The sequence below is a fragment of the Salminus brasiliensis genome, chromosome 2 (assembly GCF_030463535.1).
Source record: "Salminus brasiliensis chromosome 2, fSalBra1.hap2, whole genome shotgun sequence".
NCBI classification, from domain to species: Eukaryota; Metazoa; Chordata; class Actinopteri; order Characiformes; family Bryconidae; genus Salminus; species Salminus brasiliensis.
In genome coordinates, this window is record NC_132879.1 from 22,387,962 (window position 1) to 22,404,891 (window position 16,930).

Sequence of the window (16,930 nt, forward strand, 5' to 3'; positions counted from 1 at the left end):
AGCCACGATATATAAGCTATGCACAAATAAATATAAATGTATATAACTATGTATATATATAAAATTTATTTATTTTTACATTCATTGCGTATAAACGGATTTAATGTTTTAATGTTAAGCAAAATCCACAGTTTAACTACGTCTACACATTTCAAGGCACCTGTAACTTACGGAATTTTAGAAAACAGCTGATGGACTCTGACAGCTAGATTAGTTATACCAAGCGTTGTAACGTGTGCCCACGTTTCCTAAAGCGCCGTCCCCACAAGATAATGAGGCATTTCGCCCTCCGTGCTGCCTTATCTTCAGAAAATGGTTGGTCGTTTTAACAGAGAAGACTGAAGCCTCTAATTTATCTCGCCTTTAGACCCTACGACCCAACTGAACCTCTGACGTCATGCGTTCGCGCTGCATGCCCACTTCCTCCAGAGCAGCCGAGCCGCTTTCTCCGCTTTCTCCGCTCACTTCATCTACAGAAAGATAGAGCAGCACCAAGCGGCCAGGCCGAGCAACCAGTGGCCTGTCTCTTTACATTCCTCTCATGTTCATCAGCGACCGCGAACCCGTTGAAACGAAGGCGCTTTTGCGGCAGGTCTGCGTTTCCGATCATGCAGCTGGGAAACAGACCTTTTATCTAACAAGCTAGATAGCTAGCTAACGCGTTAGCGACCGGTCGAGTTAGCACAGCTAGCACAATTAGCTAGCTTAGCTGCGCTCTTCTCTGTTGACTGTTTACTGTTTTTATATCGAAAAGATCACCGCACAGACTGACTTTGTTTAGTGAAGCAATTTAGCTAGCAGCTAGCTAACGTTAGCAGGCGGGACGTTTCCTTGTTTGTGTCTAGGCTGGGCTGCTTTGCTCCGCTGCAGTAAAATATCAGTGCTAGCTAGCTAAGCACCACAGTGCCCGTTTCTGATGGAGTGTCCTCACCTCAGCTCCAGCGTGTGTGTGGCGGTGGATCCAGCTCGGCTTCCCAGCGGATCACCCTCTTCATGGTGTTGTACCGGTGAGTTGTGTTAGCTAGTTAATGTCTACGTGTGATCGCTAAGGTTAAGCTGTCAAGTTAAACTCTTGACTTTTTGTGAACTGGCTTTTAATGACACCAGCTTACTACATCAACATGCTGCTAGCCAGCTCGGTAGCTAGGATAGCTAGCCAGCACTTCGCCGGTGAGCTGGCTAGTGCTAAATGAGCTAAGCTAAGATAGCCAAAGTAGGATTAACCAGTTTGTAACTTTTTAAATAGCAGTAGTTCTTCTTTTTTACACATGGTGGTTGACTAAAGTAGAACCAGATGGTTTGTTTTTCTTCTGTTAGCTAATTCTGATTTTCTGGCGATGCTGGTGAATCCCAGTGGACGGCGCTGTTACAAAGTTCATAGTAAATCAAAGTATTTTAGAGCGCTCGTTAAATATATTAAAAATATATTTAGTGATTCATGCGGATGTTTCAGTAGGAAACTAATCTTCTCCTACTCAATCATGGCTTTATTGCCTTAACTTTCAGAGACAAGAACTTTAGCTCTAGGTTATGCTTGTTATAGCCTGCTGAGGGGGCGGACGGGTTGCAAAACATCAGGGGACATGGTGGCGTGGTGGTGTGAGCTATGGGTTATACAGCTGTGTGTGTGTGTGTGTGTGTGTGTGTGTGTGTGTGTGTGTGTGTGTGTGTGTAGGTGGGGTTTTTACACTGTAGCTATCTGGATTTGCAGCTTCTACTATTTATTTATTTATTTTTCAGTAGAAATGTAATTCTGCACATGACTGAACAGAATTACATTACATATGATATGTCGTCTTGCCAGTGTTACAAGTCTCAATGATTTATAGCTCTGCAGATCTCATTTGATTACTAGGAAACATTTCATAGTTTGTCTTAAATTATGTTAAGTTTGAGCATTTACAAGAAAAAAAAATATATGACTTGTATCGCTGATGGCATTTTAGGCTAAAATGTCTTGCCATAGCTCTTAGTTTAGGCCTCCTGCTAAAGAAGCAGATCTTGTAAGCAGTGGTCAGGTTGTCAAACGTTATTGTGGGATGGTGTATGAGCTAGGTGTTTATACCTTGATATACCTTAGATATTTGGGAATTACATCATCTGCTTGTAGAATAAGTGTAAATATCTTTGGTTTGATTTTTGACTAAAGTGTAATTATCCATAAGAAGTTGTGAAGTGTAAATCTAAGGTAACATAGATAACTAATCAAAATTATATTGAGCAAATGTCATCTTAATAATGTGACTAGTTAGAATGGCTTTATACGTAGATCTGATATCATAAGTGAAAATAGCATAGTTGATATCTGAAAAACATAATTTTTGCTACTAGAGGAAAAACTGCATTACTGAGATCTTGAATGTTTGTCTTGAATCGCTGGTAACATTTTAGGCTACAGGGTTTGCCATATTGTTTATTGATGTATTGATCTCTCGTTTATGATTATGCCCAATGTTGTGAAAGTATTCTTTTTCTTTAAAAAAAAAATTATTTAATTATCAGTTGCCATTTTGAGTCCTCAACAGCATTTGATTATAATAGTATTTAATTACTTTGTTGTTTTGTTTATCAACAAAATAAACATATTAATAATAGTTTGACTGATGTAGCAACATAAACCTTGAAGGTGGTGGACCGAGTGTTGTGTTGTCCAAAAGAGATTTATTTCTGAGTCACTTTTCTTTTTGAATTGTCCAGTTTGCCGGTCAAACAAAAGTCCCTGGGTTTGCCTTACCTGCCTGAATGTGCATTGTGGAAGGTAAGTGTTTGCTTGTGCTCACTCACTGATAACATAAGTTCCCCAATTGTCTATGCTCTCATTTTATTCATTATTCACAGCCAAATTGTTTACAGTGCAATGAATGATGGTGTGGTGACACAAAATAACAAGTACTAATATCTTAACCTTTATTTAGATAATCTGCAGCACAGGTTTAATAAATGAACAAATCTCTTGTGTAAGGTATGTCAATGGGCACGCAAAGAAGCATTTTGAAGAGATTCAGAGTCCATCAAGTGGTCAAAGGAAGCCAGAGAAGGAGAAGTCTCAGCAGCACTCTGTGTGTATGGACTGCAGCAGCTATAGCACATATTGGTTTGTAACATTTACATTGCAGTCATACAAATGATAGAATTTTTAGAATTATACAATATTACAGAATATTGAATGTATTGTCCTCATCATGATCTTCCTGTTGAATGCTGTTCAGTTACAGATGTGATGACTTTGTGGTGAATGATACCAAACTGGGCCAGGTTCAGCGGGTGAGGGAGCATCTTCAGAGCTTAGAAAAGTGAGTACTGGCAGTTCTCTTTGAGGAGCTCTGATTGTTCTCTTGGAGGAGAGCACACTCTTATTACGTGAAAATAATTTGGACCAACATTTAAATCATTACATGCAAATTGTAGTTTGATGCGGCTTTGTGATAAAGTAGGACAGACTGAACTTTATTCATTCACTATCTGAGTTCAGTGGTTTTGATTTTTTTTTTTTTATGTAGGTTACTGTGCCCTTGATTTACGCCCTCTTTGAAAATATTTTTTAGCAACTGCAAACTCTCAGAAATTTCTAATCCGAATCTAATTGAATATAGAGAGCCACTTCAGACAATGAAAGGCAGTGTAAATCTGGTTTCTAGTCCAGTTTCCGTTTAATGGAGCTTTGCATGGTGGTGTACTGATAAGTGAAAAGTTCATGACCTTTTGTATCTAAACGTCACTATCAATCTTCTGTTTCAGCTCTGTGATGAATGCTGACAGGCCGAGAAAAAGAAAGCTCTCAGGTAGTTCCTCTCCTGACAGGGTGCCAGAGGATGGTGTAAGTTTATACTAAAAGTTTGCAGGTTTGTCTTAAACTGCAGAGATGAACTGTCAGAATCTCATGATTGGATTGGTTGGATTGTGAATGACATTATTTAAGTGTTGTGGGTAGTAAATGGTCCCCAGTGCATCGTTAAAATGAGGTTTGGAAATCAGAGTAGGCAATTGTATTTGAGCCAGTGCAAGGATGTAGCCTGTTGGGAACATTTACTTTTTAGAGATTTTGTCTGTAAATTTTACCTCATGCTTTCTAGCGTCCATGCTGACTTGCTAATGACATGAAGTTGCTGATGTTTGCAGTTTTGTTTCATGGAAACTGGGTGGGGGGTACTTATTAATTGTAAAATGCTAAATATTACCCTGAATAAGTAGATGACTAATATATTACACCATTATTCAGTTGCTATAAATGTTTATCCCCAAATAAAGCCACTGTTGAAGATGCTGTTCTTGGCTTTATATAATTAGCTATCTGGGATTAATGGGTGTTGGTAGGACTACACCTGAGTTCAGTTTTTGAAGGCCTTTCTCCAGCCCACTTAGTTTTTTTCCCAACTCAGCCAAACCTAATCTATATTGTCTATTAACTGTCAGTTTTTATACTTAAACTGATCGTGTGTGTGTGTGTGGTTTTTAAACACTGTGTCCACTCACTGTCCACTCTATTAGACAGTCTTTTGGTTTTTTGGGTGGTGGGCTATTCTCAGTCCAGCAGTGGCACTGAGATGTTTAAAAACTCCTCTAATACTGGTATACCCTCTAGCCCTTATTGTCGTAATGCTACATTCAATGTTAGAATATTAAAGACATTTTGTCTGTGATTCTTTATTTTTGATATTGTGGGTCCTCAGAATGGCTCCACCTACATTGCACAGTGTCTTAAGTTCTCGCACACAAACATATTAACAATGAAGAGTCACTGAGTCTGTAAGGGACATTTTCTGTTCTTGGCTGTGCTGCTAGACGATCTGGCAAAACTGATGCTTCTTCCTACTTGCGTAACCACTTTATTAAACTGTGTAAAGGGTAATGTGAAACCCTGCTCAGAATTCTTCAGCAGACTGCATTCACTCATTTGGTTTACTGAGCGTTCAGATTTAAAGTACAGTAAATTTTAGTGCTTATTTTGTAATGAGAGCAAAACTATTTTTATTGTTTGCTTTAAAACAGTTGTTGTTTGATCATTTAGTCTTGCAAACAGTGTTGACTATAAAACACTTTTATTCCTGTCTTTTCAGCATGGTTCTCCGGCTCTGTGTGCCACTGGTCTGCGCAACCTGGGGAACACATGTTTCATGAATGCCATCCTCCAGTCCCTCAGGTAAGGGCTTCTGTTGGTCCTGAGCCCAGGGCACCAAGGCATGTGTGACGAGGCGAGAAGGGAGTGGGTGGCCTTGCTTGCTGTGTCCAAAATGAACCCATTTCCCTTGTGGAGCTGCCGGAGCTGTGCAGATGGAGAGCATGGCCTCTAGCTAGTCAGCTGCCAGTAATGGATGCTGGGCAGCAGCCAGGAGCATTGGGCTGACTGCCTGCTGACCACAGCCAGACTCCTACTAGCTGACCTGACTGTTAAACCATACCGGTGGTATAAGCCAGAGTTCACATCAGTCATTCAGTTTAAGATAGAAGCAGGACATCAGTTGGGTAAAAATGTGTCTTGCAATAAATGTACCATCACTTAGTTTGGTAGAAAAGCACTGCCTACTCTGTACATAAAAGCCTGTTATTCAGTGTAATTGAGTGACAGTATAGTACCAATTTAAAGGCTATTTCTGGCACAGGGTGCTGTTGCCTGGGCAGCAGTGTACTTGTACAACCCGTACTGTTCTGGCTCTAGAAAGACGCATGTGGTAGAACACTAATTCTGCACTAGATACCTCTATTGGCTCCCCTTTTCTTTCTCTAATCCATGGAAAAGTAAACTTTGCCAAAGCTTTAACAGTATTTGGCAACTTCTGGACTTAGCTATTGTATAAAACGAATAAATACCAAAAGCCTGCAAGTCTAAAGGTTTTGGCTCTATCTTTTCTAACATAAGCTAGCAAAGATTAACAAGCAATAAAATAAAATGCCGAAAAAAAGAATTGTGATTTTTCTTGCCCATCAGCTCGATTCCATCAGGCTCATGTTTTCCCATAAAATCACTTTACGTCATGTCATTTAATTTAAAAGAGCAGTTTAGTTTTATTGATAGAAGTTTTGGTTTATTTATATAAAAAAGTTTGATTGTTTCCATCTCTAATTGCATGTATGTCGTAAATTCTGCAGTGGGCTTCTTTACCCACTATGCTAACGAAAGCCTTTGTGTTTGCTGGAATGTGAGGGGAAATTGGATGCATGGCACTACATATATGCAGTCTTATTCCCAGAAAAAATATTTCCAATGCAGGTTTTTGCAGCAGTTTAGGTATTGAAAAAACATTTATTTAAACTTAAATTTAAAAAGTTTTGTTGACCCTAATTAAATATTACCCTTTTCCCTCCTCCAGTAACATTCCAGAATTCAGTTGCTACTTTAAGGACCTGCCAGCAGTGGCGCTGCGGAGCGGGAAAACTGCTGGAAGAAGAATGTACCACACCAGAAGCCAGGGGGACAGCAGTGTGTAAGGTCCTCTCTCGTGGATGTCTTTGTGAACCAGGCTTATGTTGTTGTTGGTGTATTGTAGTGATGTAACAGATTGCGAACACACTGCTTGAATCGGATCAAGGTTTTTGAGTCACGAATTGGATAATTTTTGGGATCAGGAAAAAAAAACAACTCTAATTTTAGTGTTCAGATTTAGAGTATTTTGAACTGCTTTGTTTATAATGGTGAATTTCGACTCATTATCTGTGATCTGTTACACCACTGGTGTATTGCGGTGTTTCCTGGTGATTAATTTTACCTTCACAGTCACTGCTATAAAATAGTCCAGAAGTGTTTGTTTGGTTGTAGATCGTTACCTGCCTTTGTTGCAATAGTTACTGGAATGAGTCAACAGTGTAGTAGTTACTGCAGTCATACCCTAACAGCATGCCTTTAGCCATTTACTGGCTGAGGGGTTCAAATAATCCAGAGGGACTGTCAGCCTCTGGGCATCTCCAAAGCTCAGAATTTAGCAACAGTGTGAAATCGCACCAGTATGAAGAAATCCAACCAAACAGTGTGCTTTTCTTGACTAATCGCAAATTGTCACAAGTTTCATTTAAGGAACCTGTGGCTTGTGTAGGATCTTTCATAAGTCCCTATAGACTAAAATACATGACTATGCCAGAGTGTGGGTGATGTGGGTAATTATATTGTTAAAATAAGTTGTTTTTTTTTTCTTTTTCTGAACTGACACACATTTCCTGTGTATATTGACAGGTCCCTGGTAGAGGAGCTCAGGAAAACCCTGTGTTCTCTTTGGCAGGGGAATCAGACTGCCTTTAGCCCAGATGCCCTATTCTATGTCATTTGGAAAATAATGCCAAGTTTCAGGTAACATGACTAATGTTCAAGTGAACGAATTGCACTAGTTTAAGCTCCTTTGTCTGTCTTTGTGATTCTAGGAGTTACGCTATAGTGCAATAGTATTTCTCAAATCTATTTTAGGCTTTGCCTCCTTTGATGGTACTGCCTTCTGAGATTGAGAAACAAAAGCTGCCTTATTTTCACCTTTTTAACGTCCTTATATTAACTGTTATTTTATTAAAAATGGCACTCAAGTAGGTAATGTGCAATTGCTGATGTCCGCAATTTTTATTGTAAAATGGTTTCTATCTCTCCAAGCTCTTTGTGGAACTCAAACACACACAAATGAATCATTTAACTTTAATCATTTGTTCAGATGCTCATTGTCATAATTTGTGCATTTCTAAAAGTTTATACATTTAATTAGAAACAATCTAATGGGTTTGTGATTTGATAAATGAATGTATATTTGAAATGCTTGTATAGTGATAGTACTGTGTACCTTTTTCAGGGGCTACCAGCAGCAGGATGCTCATGAGTTCTTGCGGTACCTGCTGGATCACCTCCACAGAGAGCTGCAGGGCAGTAAGAATGGGCTGCCTGGCCCTAGCTTGCTTTCTGACAGACCAAACCTTACCCCTGAAGGCAAATGCTGCATGTAAGTCCTGAAGACACATGCACATGGCAGCAGCTAGACACTATTGTTTTTTGTTTTTTAGGGCTTTTTTTTGTGGGGGTTTACCCATTATAAACTTGTAAGAAATATGATTAGTAATGAGCAGTTATTACAGTTGCAATTATCAGTACTGCTTAGTGGAGAACTGCAGGAAGTCTCAGCAGGGCGTCCCTCATTTAGTAAGTTTGTTCCTTTGTTAATAATTGTAAAGCTAACACTGCATTGCACAAGGGGCTGTCCCTGTCCTGTACATAAACTGCTGTTCCAGCAAAACCTGATGCTGGAAGCAGAGCCATCCTGTTGTGATTACATTACCAGTACTGCATTAGACATTCTGAACGAGTGAAGCCCACTCCAGTCCGAGAAGCAGCCTAAGTGGATTTGTTGGGCGTATTGAAACAGCAGTGCTGTGTTGTGGCGTGTTCATTGAGTTGTGTGGAGCGATATGGCAGAGTAATCCTGTTCTGAAAGAGAGGCTGTGGCAGACGGGTAGACATGCCTTAAACAATGCAGGTTCTGGGGAAGTGCTAGAAAATGTACGTACTGGATGTAGTGCTTACTGTCTTATTTAAAGGTGCTGTGTATGTTTGATTGTATGTGTTCTATAGCGATACAAATGGGCTTTTTGAGTTTTCAAACCCACTCCACTTCAGTCATGACTAGGCCTGTCACGATTTGTTCCCAGAAATAATTGTTGTAAAACTTGACAATTTTAAGACCATTTAACCCCACTGAATGTAATAGCATACTCATGCATTTCCATCCTATTAATAAGCAGTGAACTTTTCAGTAATGGCTTTTTTTAATTAATTCCAAAAAATCTCTGGCTATATAGCGAGTTACACTATAGTGAGCGTGTTAATTTTTCCACTGTCAAACATAAGCACCTATAAAAACCAACAGTCATGAAGGCTACTCTGCAACTGAGAAAGGGGTGGTTATGATTTAGATGAGCTTTTGGGTTCATTGTATTGCCACAATAGATTGAGCATTGGCTCAATCTGGTTAACGGGCTCTCATTCAGTCTAAATCCAAAATGTTTCCACACAGAGCTGAGAAATTCATCCATCCATTTGGAATTATGCAGTTTTTGGGGGAGAAAACATCTATTAGTAACACGTCTTCACCGGTGTGCATGGATGCGTTGTTATTGATGTGTTAGTCTTCTTCTTGCGATAGATGGCGCTGCTGCTCATAGACTTGTGCCCCGCTTCGGACAGGGAAGAAACATAATATTTTAGCGCAACTGGCTAACATATTGGTAATGTTTGTCTTTATGTAAACAAACATGCAAGTAAACACAATGGGCAGTGTTGATGAGGGTTTGAAGTCATGTTCATATAGTGTACAACAATAACAATTATTGTGGCATGACCACAGGACACAGGATTCGCTGTAAACTTCACTCATTCGTCTCCCTCTGTGGCTGTGTACTGAAATCGTTTTTTGTGTCTGTTTTTCTCAATTCCACTGAGCCTGTATCTCTCAACCTCTTATGGATCCACATGGCTACTAGATCAGTCATGTTTTAGTAGCTGGTGTTGTGACATCCGATCCCCTCTGTGGTCATCTTACAGAAGGACCATTTAGGAACCAATACAGTGAGCAACGACCCAAAGCAACTGCTTACTAGGACATATTTGTGTCCATGGGGATAGGAGGTTTCACGACACCAGACCTAAACCTTGCCTCACAGAGTTCCCAAAAAAGCCCATATTTCTTCTGTGCCAACTGTACACACACATGACTCGCAAGACAGATAGACATATTCACTATTTGTGTTTGGCTATTTGATGGTATTTGATTTTGGCTTCTGCCTTTAACCCATCCGTGCAGTGAACACACACAAACAATAAGTAAGCAAAACATACACAGTGGACAGTGAGCGTCCGGATCAGTAGGCAGCCATCATAGAGAGGGTTAGGGACCTTGCTCAGCGGCCCAACAGTGGCAGCTTGCCGAGCCCAGGTATTTAACCCACACACACTGTCATCATTTAGAATGGTGTTGAAACTGATTGTGCCTGTTTCTTTAATCTTTCAGTAATGGGACTCCCACAGTGGTCACCTCAGTATTTGGTGGTGTGCTGCAGAATGAAGTCAACTGTTTGATATGTGGCACAGAGTCCAGGAAGTTTGACCCATTTTTAGGTGAGGCTTACCTTCACTGTTTTTTGTTTGTTTATATTGTTTTTTTAATTTTTATATTTAAAAACTTAAGTGATTAAAATGTTTGTTGTCCAGACCTGTCATTGGACATTCCCAGCCAGTTTAGAGTGAAACGGACAAAGGACCAAGAGCCAGGGCCAATCTGCAACTTATACCGTAAGCACCTCTTTTTCAGTGTAACAGAAAATTAACCTTCTAGACTCCATCTGCCTGCTGTTCTGAATTTCACTGTAACAGCAATGGGTGGCTGTGTTCTCAGTTAGTTTTACACAGTGGATGGCCCAACAAGGCTGAGATTCAGTATATTAAACTCAGTTTTTCAGTGTTGAGTGTGTTTTTAGCTAGTTTACTGGATGCAGGAATAACTTAAAATAAAATTACTTTCCTTTTTTCTTTTGAGACATGAGAGTTACAGAGCTTGTCATACTTTCCTCTATTCAGTTCTGTGCTCCCTGCTCTGTGTTGATTTTTATTTGGTTATGAGTTTATTTTAAAGAAGTGCTACCTACCTTTTTAACTAAATCATCTTGTAATTGTCATTTAATGTCAAATGTCTAGTTTATGTACTGTGTGACAAATTAGCCTCTGATTGTCAGTGATTCACAATCTGCCAGATTTCTGTTGGGGTCGAAAGGGTTAATAAATCTTGTGGCTTGCTGACATGAGAAGTAACTAAAATTCAGTTTTTTCTGCTGTTATATTCCTCAGACTGCCTTTCTAGTTTCACTGACCTAGAGGAGCTTGATGAAACCGAGCTCTACATGTGCCATAAGTGTAAAAAGAGACAGAAGTCCACCAAGAAATTCTGGGTTCAGAAACTGCCTAAGGTAGGAATGTCTGTTCCAGTACTTAATAACTGGGCTTTACTATTGTTTATCAGGATGCCACGAAAACAATTTGGCTAATATGCTTTCCTATTTTGCTCCAGGTGCTGTGTTTACACCTAAAGAGGTTCCATTGGACAGCTTTTCTGAGAAATAAGGTTGACACTTATGTGGAGTTTCCACTGCGAGGCCTTGACATGAAGCGCTATTTACTGGAGGTGAGAGCTAGACATGTAGTCTGTCTAAACTTAGTCCTTTAATCTTTTTGTTTTCCTTTTCATTTTATATAGATGTGCATTGATCTTGGCTTCCATCTGTGTGTTTGTGGTTTCAGCCTGAAAACAGTCTGCCTGAAAGTGGCCTGTATAACCTTGCTGCAGTAGTGGTGCATCATGGATCTGGGTAAGAAAAAGCGTGTTTGGCGCTTTGAGTTTAGACTTTAAAATGTAAAAATGTAATTGTTTGAATGCATTGTCACCTGATTTTATTTTTTGCCATTATTGTAATTAGACTGTGTTGGATAAGGGGACATTTCCCTTGCATACATGTCATTGTTATATCCCTAATCTGACCAAAAGGTGGGGATATTGCATCATGAGGCCTTACTGCTTCACATGTCTACTTGTGCTACATGGTAGTGTAGTTTAGTAGGTACATACATTTACATTTATTAATATTTCTGTTTTTCTGTCTCATGCAGTGTGGGATCAGGTCATTACACAGCATATGGCCACAACAAAGGCTGCTGGTATCACTTCAATGACAGCACTGTGACTCTGGTCAGTGAGGAGACTGTGGCCAAAGCAAAGGCCTATATTCTCTTTTACACAGAGCAGATAAAGCAGGACATTACAGAGACTGAGCCTAAGCTTTAATCAGCCTTACTGTACCAAGAAGCCTTCAGAATGATAGCCCACCTCACGTGCACACCGGTCCACACTTGGCTTCACTTGTCATTTCACCTATACCAACAACAGAAAAAACCTCAGTAAAATCTAATTGCTGCTGTGTTGATTCTTATCTTTTAAGGAAACATTCCTATTGCGTTTGTTCAGAGTCCAAAGTTAATTGTTGTATTGGTGGAGAATGCGTTGTTCTTGCTGAAAGTGGGTCATTTGGAATGACCGAGCCAAGGACTTTTGTAAATGGTAAGATTTTTTTTATTTTTTATTACTATTTTATTTTAGAATTGTTGGTCTCTCCTAACCATTATGCCGATAATGTCTCTGTCAGGCACTGGACACCAAATTAACCAGCTCAGTTAGTTTGCAAAGAAAATAATTGAAGTAAACTAACAATGTTTTGACATTTAAATATTTTGTTCCTGTTGTTTGTTGGTATTCAAAAACTTGAAATACATTAATATTTGCATTTTTGTTAAAGTTGTATGGCACACATGTAGTTTACTCTTACACAGCACCACCTCATAAATGTGAAAAGGACTTAAAACCAGGGTCTGCAAGCCCATGAAATGTTCTCCATGTGTGGACATGTTTTGTTTATTTATACTGTTTTAATGAGAGTATAGCCCATGATTTTAAACCTGATGCTACCATAATGACATGTGAGAACACATCATTTCATGCTGTCACTTACAGAGAAAGTAAAAAAAGATGCCAGTTAATGGAATTTTTGAGTGTTATGATTTTGTACTTTGTGTGTTAACTTTGTTGAATTCATCTGTCTGTCTGAATGAGGTGATTGAATGTGATTGGCAGACGTGTTTCCTTCTTGTTCTTGTTCTTGTTCTATTCCACACAGCTGTACCAGGTCACAGTATACAGACTGTCCGGTTCCATCAATGACTGGATTGGGAAACAGTCAGGCTTTGACCTGAAGTTTCATTAATCAGTCCTGGTCATAATCAGTGTTTTATCTGCTCTAGATTTTTTCTTGGCTTGCCAACCATGAATCAAAAGGACGTTCCCTTAAACTATTACGAAACTGTTTGAAAGTAAATCTTGGGAGAAGTGAGTCAGAGACTGTTTCCGGCCAGTGTTCTTGGAAATGCAGGATTGTGTAAATGGTGAAATTTAATTTGTAGCAAGGTATTTGCAGAGGTGGGTTGAGTAGTAATAAAAAGTTTTTTTTTATACCAGTTTACAGATTTAGGCTAAAGTTTAAATAATGACTCTGGTTCAAAAACACAAGTATATTTATTATAAAATGTATATTATAAAAACAGCAGCTCAAAAACTACTTTAGTAAGTAATTTATAGAACTGCACTGGGACTTCTCACTATGTCCAGCATCTGACAGCAAGAAAACTGGAGGATGTTCTATTCTCTTTTTTTTGATGCACTCTTTGTCTAAAATGAAATGATGAGCCTCAAAAGCAACCAATTACAAAGATGTCTAGATGCAGATCTAATAGAAACTTAAATTACAAATCTGCCACTTTAGCATTTCCAATCTCTTGCTAGAAAGACCATCAGTCCACTACAGCAGATACCCCAGTCTTCATATGGGATTAGTAGCTAAATGTTAATTACTAAAAAGTAGCTGAGTAAAAAGGTTCCTCGCAAATCAGCTGCTTAACATAAAGGGTTTGCTGGTCTACACAGCACTCTGAAATGAGTCAGAGTTCTGTGTTTTCCACTTTTAGAGGAAAATATAGTCTGGTCTAGTTTCCCTGACTGGGATTAGGTCTAGTTCTAGACTAATTTTAGCATTCAGTATGCTCTGTAGATCAAGACTAGGTATAATACCTGTCTAGGAAATTGGCCCTCTATGACCAGGACTAATCACTTTCCAGGAAACTGACCTGGTGAGTTTTTGATTTTTTTTTATTTATTTTTTTTTTACATTGATTTACTTTCAGTGGTTATTTTCATAACCACTAAAACCCTTTAGTGACCTTTACTGACAACCTGATAGAGACTACTCCCATCAAAACAGATGTCTTAGAATAAAAATGTTCAGTCAGAACAACTTTGTGCTGATTCATAGTGATGCTTCTCTCTAATTACATAAGTGGTCCCAAAACATGCCAGCAAAATGCCCCCCAACAGCATGCAACAGCCACTGGACACCCTCACTGTAAGGGGCCGGAATTCAAGCCTGTACCAATCTCTTGATGTCACACATGCACTCGCCCACTTTAAAGATAACCTATCTGACCAGATTACTTTCTTTTTCTTTTTTTTCCCCTAATGGCTGTAGAGCAGTGCCTGTGGTTAAACATCACTGTACATCTCACGTGTGTGTTTGTCTTTGTAATAAGAGGTTTATGCACTGAACAGCACAAATATTCCTTTCTTTGTGTGAAGGTACTCTATGACAATCAGAGGGTCCTTAGCCTTCAATTTTGTCTGGCTGCCAACTCATAAGCCCATGTGGCACATCTGCAAAACATTACATGAACCCTTAAGAACAATTTCATTTTCTGCTGATTAATCGAAGAAGTCTTAGAAGAGAACCGTTAACAGCCAAAAAGTCATTCTCCGTTCTGCTCTAAAGCTCCCGAAGTACATATTTTAATCCACTCCCAAAATCCAATAAAGCGCAACTGCTAGCTGTTTGCTTAGTTCAATTGTGGAGAGGTTTTGGAGCTGAAGGGAGGCCAGTATTGGAAAGCCCTTCCCCACCCTTCAGGACCCCCTGTGTTTCACACCGTGCTCTTTGTGTAGTTGTGGAGGGATGGTTCATGCTGACACCCTAATCAGGCCTTGCTTAGACATCCTCTGTCACCTGTGAAACAGCTGCTCTTGTTGTTCAGCTGTTTTTCTTACATTTGGCACTAATGCATCATGGTAATTGGACAAGTTACCCTAGTGTTTACTGATGTCTTTCACACAGATCTAAAAGCAGGTGCCACTTTAGTCACTGTTTCTACTGAAACATGGGCCAGTTGAGGCTGAGGCTTCCGCTAACCACTCACCAACAACGAAGCCTCACACTGACAGCTTAGCTGGGATACAGTCATACATTGGTCGACTAGTAGTAAAATGCTTTGATCAGAGATAATAAGATAAAATAAGTCAGAATTTAGACGTAGGACTGTGTGAGAAGTGGTGGAAAGAAAAACAGTGCTCAGAACACTGGTGATGGCAGCCGGCCTCATCTTGAAACCTTTGGAGATACAAGAGCTATGTCTGAAAATGTGCCCTATTCACTAATAAAGGTAAAAGGTAAAGGTGCAAGTATTTGTCACTGTACAGTGTACACTGTACAGTGAAATGTGTCCTCTGCATTTAACCCCTCTGTGGTAGTGAACACACACTAATAATCTAGGGGCAGTGAGTACACACACTCCCAGAGCGGTGGGCAGCCAACTCCAGCGCCCGGGGAGCAGAGAGGGTAAAGGGCCCCTACATACAAAAATCTAGATGACCGTATAAGGCACTATCTTATGGAAAAAGCATCGTAAAGAAGTGAAGGGAGTCAACAATTATAGTGCACTCATCGTTTTGCACTAGATAGTGAACAGAGCACAGTTTCAGACACCTGTTTTGTGACCGACAGCGACGAAATCTGGAAACGGGTTTGCCATGTTCGTGTACAGTGTCCCTGAAGGGCCAAACGCTGCCCATGACCTTCCACTGTTACAACACCGCCGGGTGTTACACAGACCTGCAGGTTTTCTCGATGTCGTATCGCTGCGTTGCACAACGCCAGTGTCGTCATTAGGTGGCAACCCTAGAAATGTACTTCGTGTTCCAAACCGCACGTGCGGGTGAGTCTGCAGGATGTGTGCAGTGCTGATGCAAGCGTTTCCCTTGTATAGTCCCATGTTCCACTTTCACGCGGAACATTTAGTACACAGTGACAGGTACATGTCTGTGTGTGTGTGTGTGTGTGCGCGTGTTTGATCGCTCGTACTAGTGTTTCTTTTGTCTGAAGACTGGACTCATTTCCATAGCACTCACGGTGGAATGGTAATGACGTGCAGCTTTGATGATGTAAACCACTCAAAGCAGCAGTGGTAGGGAGCCATTAAATCCCCTGCATTTTTTTTTCTTCATGTGAAACGCTGCTACTCGCCTACATACACGCACACAGACCGCCTTTAGAGCCAGAACAAATACAGGGGCTCCTCTGCTCACGTGCCACTAAGGCAGCCTCCCTGACAGGCTGGAGGAACAGAACCTTCTATGTTATGAGGAGGAACAGCTGCTCAGTGAGGCTTATGTGCTCTCTCTCTCTCTCTCTCTCTCTCTCTCTCTCTCTCTCTCTCTCTCTCTCTCCAGCCACACACAGGTGTCTGTCTAAGGCTGCAACACTACACTCACTCATTAAGTATACAGCTTGAGCCCCTGCCACCCACCTCTCTGTTTTTCTTCTCTCTCTCTCTCACTCACACACACACACACACACACCACACTCCCCCCGCCCCAGGAGCTGCTTGCCGATAAGCTCACGTTGCCCTGTGTTCAAGTGTGTGCTGCCGCCTCATTCGTTGCCTCGGCACGTCATGACTCAGTGAGAATGAGTCACTGGGTACAGGCTGTAATCTCGCGTCTCCCAGGGAATGTTTCGTCAAGGCCTGTGTGGCACGTACCAGTGCACCTAATGCTATCAGATGGGCCTAAGAGAGGGTCAGCAAATGAACACACACACACACACGCGCGCTTCATTGCGGCTGTGATGGATTTCTGGACACTTTCATGTCCAGGACATCTGCACCTCTCTTCATATGAAGTCTGCAGTGCCCCTTTCCTGCAGTGATCGTCTTCTGAGAAGGTTCTACACTACATGTTGAAACGTTGCGGTTAGGTTTTTTGATTGCGTGTAGCCACTAATAACACCACTCCAGTTTGCCCCAAAGGAATTTCATGGAGCGCCATCATTCCAGAGAACGCAGTTCCATTTCTTCACAGCCCAGTACTGGTGGGCCTTATACTTCATGCTGGTGGGTGTCTGGATGCTTCTGGACATATAGTGACGACAGACACACAGATCATTAAAGCAATTAATCCCACTGGGCTGTATGGTTACCAAACAATCCATGCAAGTCATGTTCACAAGAGGACTATAAATAATATAGAGTATACAAGACTCACAATAGACT

General features: G+C 40.6%; 2 protein-coding genes across 2 annotated transcripts in view; one reads left to right on the forward strand and one right to left on the reverse strand.

Annotated features, from left to right (window-relative positions):
• The window catches only part of ca12 (carbonic anhydrase XII), a 28,333-nt gene extending 27,723 nt beyond the window's left edge, over positions 1-610 (reverse strand). The window contains exon 1 of the mRNA XM_072673385.1: positions 533-610. Within this exon, the coding sequence (XP_072529486.1) occupies positions 533-610 (78 nt within the window). The remainder of the gene's footprint in view (positions 1-532) is intronic.
• Positions 456-14,116, forward strand: usp3 (ubiquitin specific peptidase 3). Its single transcript, XM_072670787.1, has 15 exons — positions 456-1,007; positions 2,698-2,758; positions 2,963-3,094; positions 3,210-3,293; positions 3,739-3,817; positions 5,058-5,140; positions 6,309-6,422; positions 7,166-7,279; positions 7,764-7,910; positions 9,972-10,078; positions 10,172-10,252; positions 10,805-10,923; positions 11,025-11,138; positions 11,255-11,322; positions 11,621-14,116. Exons 1-15 carry the CDS (start codon positions 917-919, stop codon positions 11,793-11,795), a joined length of 1,569 nt encoding a protein of 522 aa, XP_072526888.1. The 5' UTR covers positions 456-916; the 3' UTR covers positions 11,796-14,116.
• The last annotated feature ends 2,814 nt before the right edge of the window (positions 14,117-16,930 follow it).

What these genes read in the sequence shown, in the direction of transcription:
- usp3 (XM_072670787.1), top strand. Translation starts at nt 917, where the DNA reads ATGGAGTGTCCTCACCTCAGCTCCAGCGTGTGTGTGGCGGTGGATCCA. An exon ending in CCTGAAGGCAAATGCTGCAT is followed by an intron (nt 7,911 to 9,971) that starts GTAAGTCCTGAA and finishes TTAATCTTTCAG; the next exon opens with TAATGGGACTCCCACAGTGG. An exon ending in GTGGTGCATCATGGATCTGG is followed by an intron (nt 11,323 to 11,620) that starts GTAAGAAAAAGC and finishes TGTCTCATGCAG; the next exon opens with TGTGGGATCAGGTCATTACA.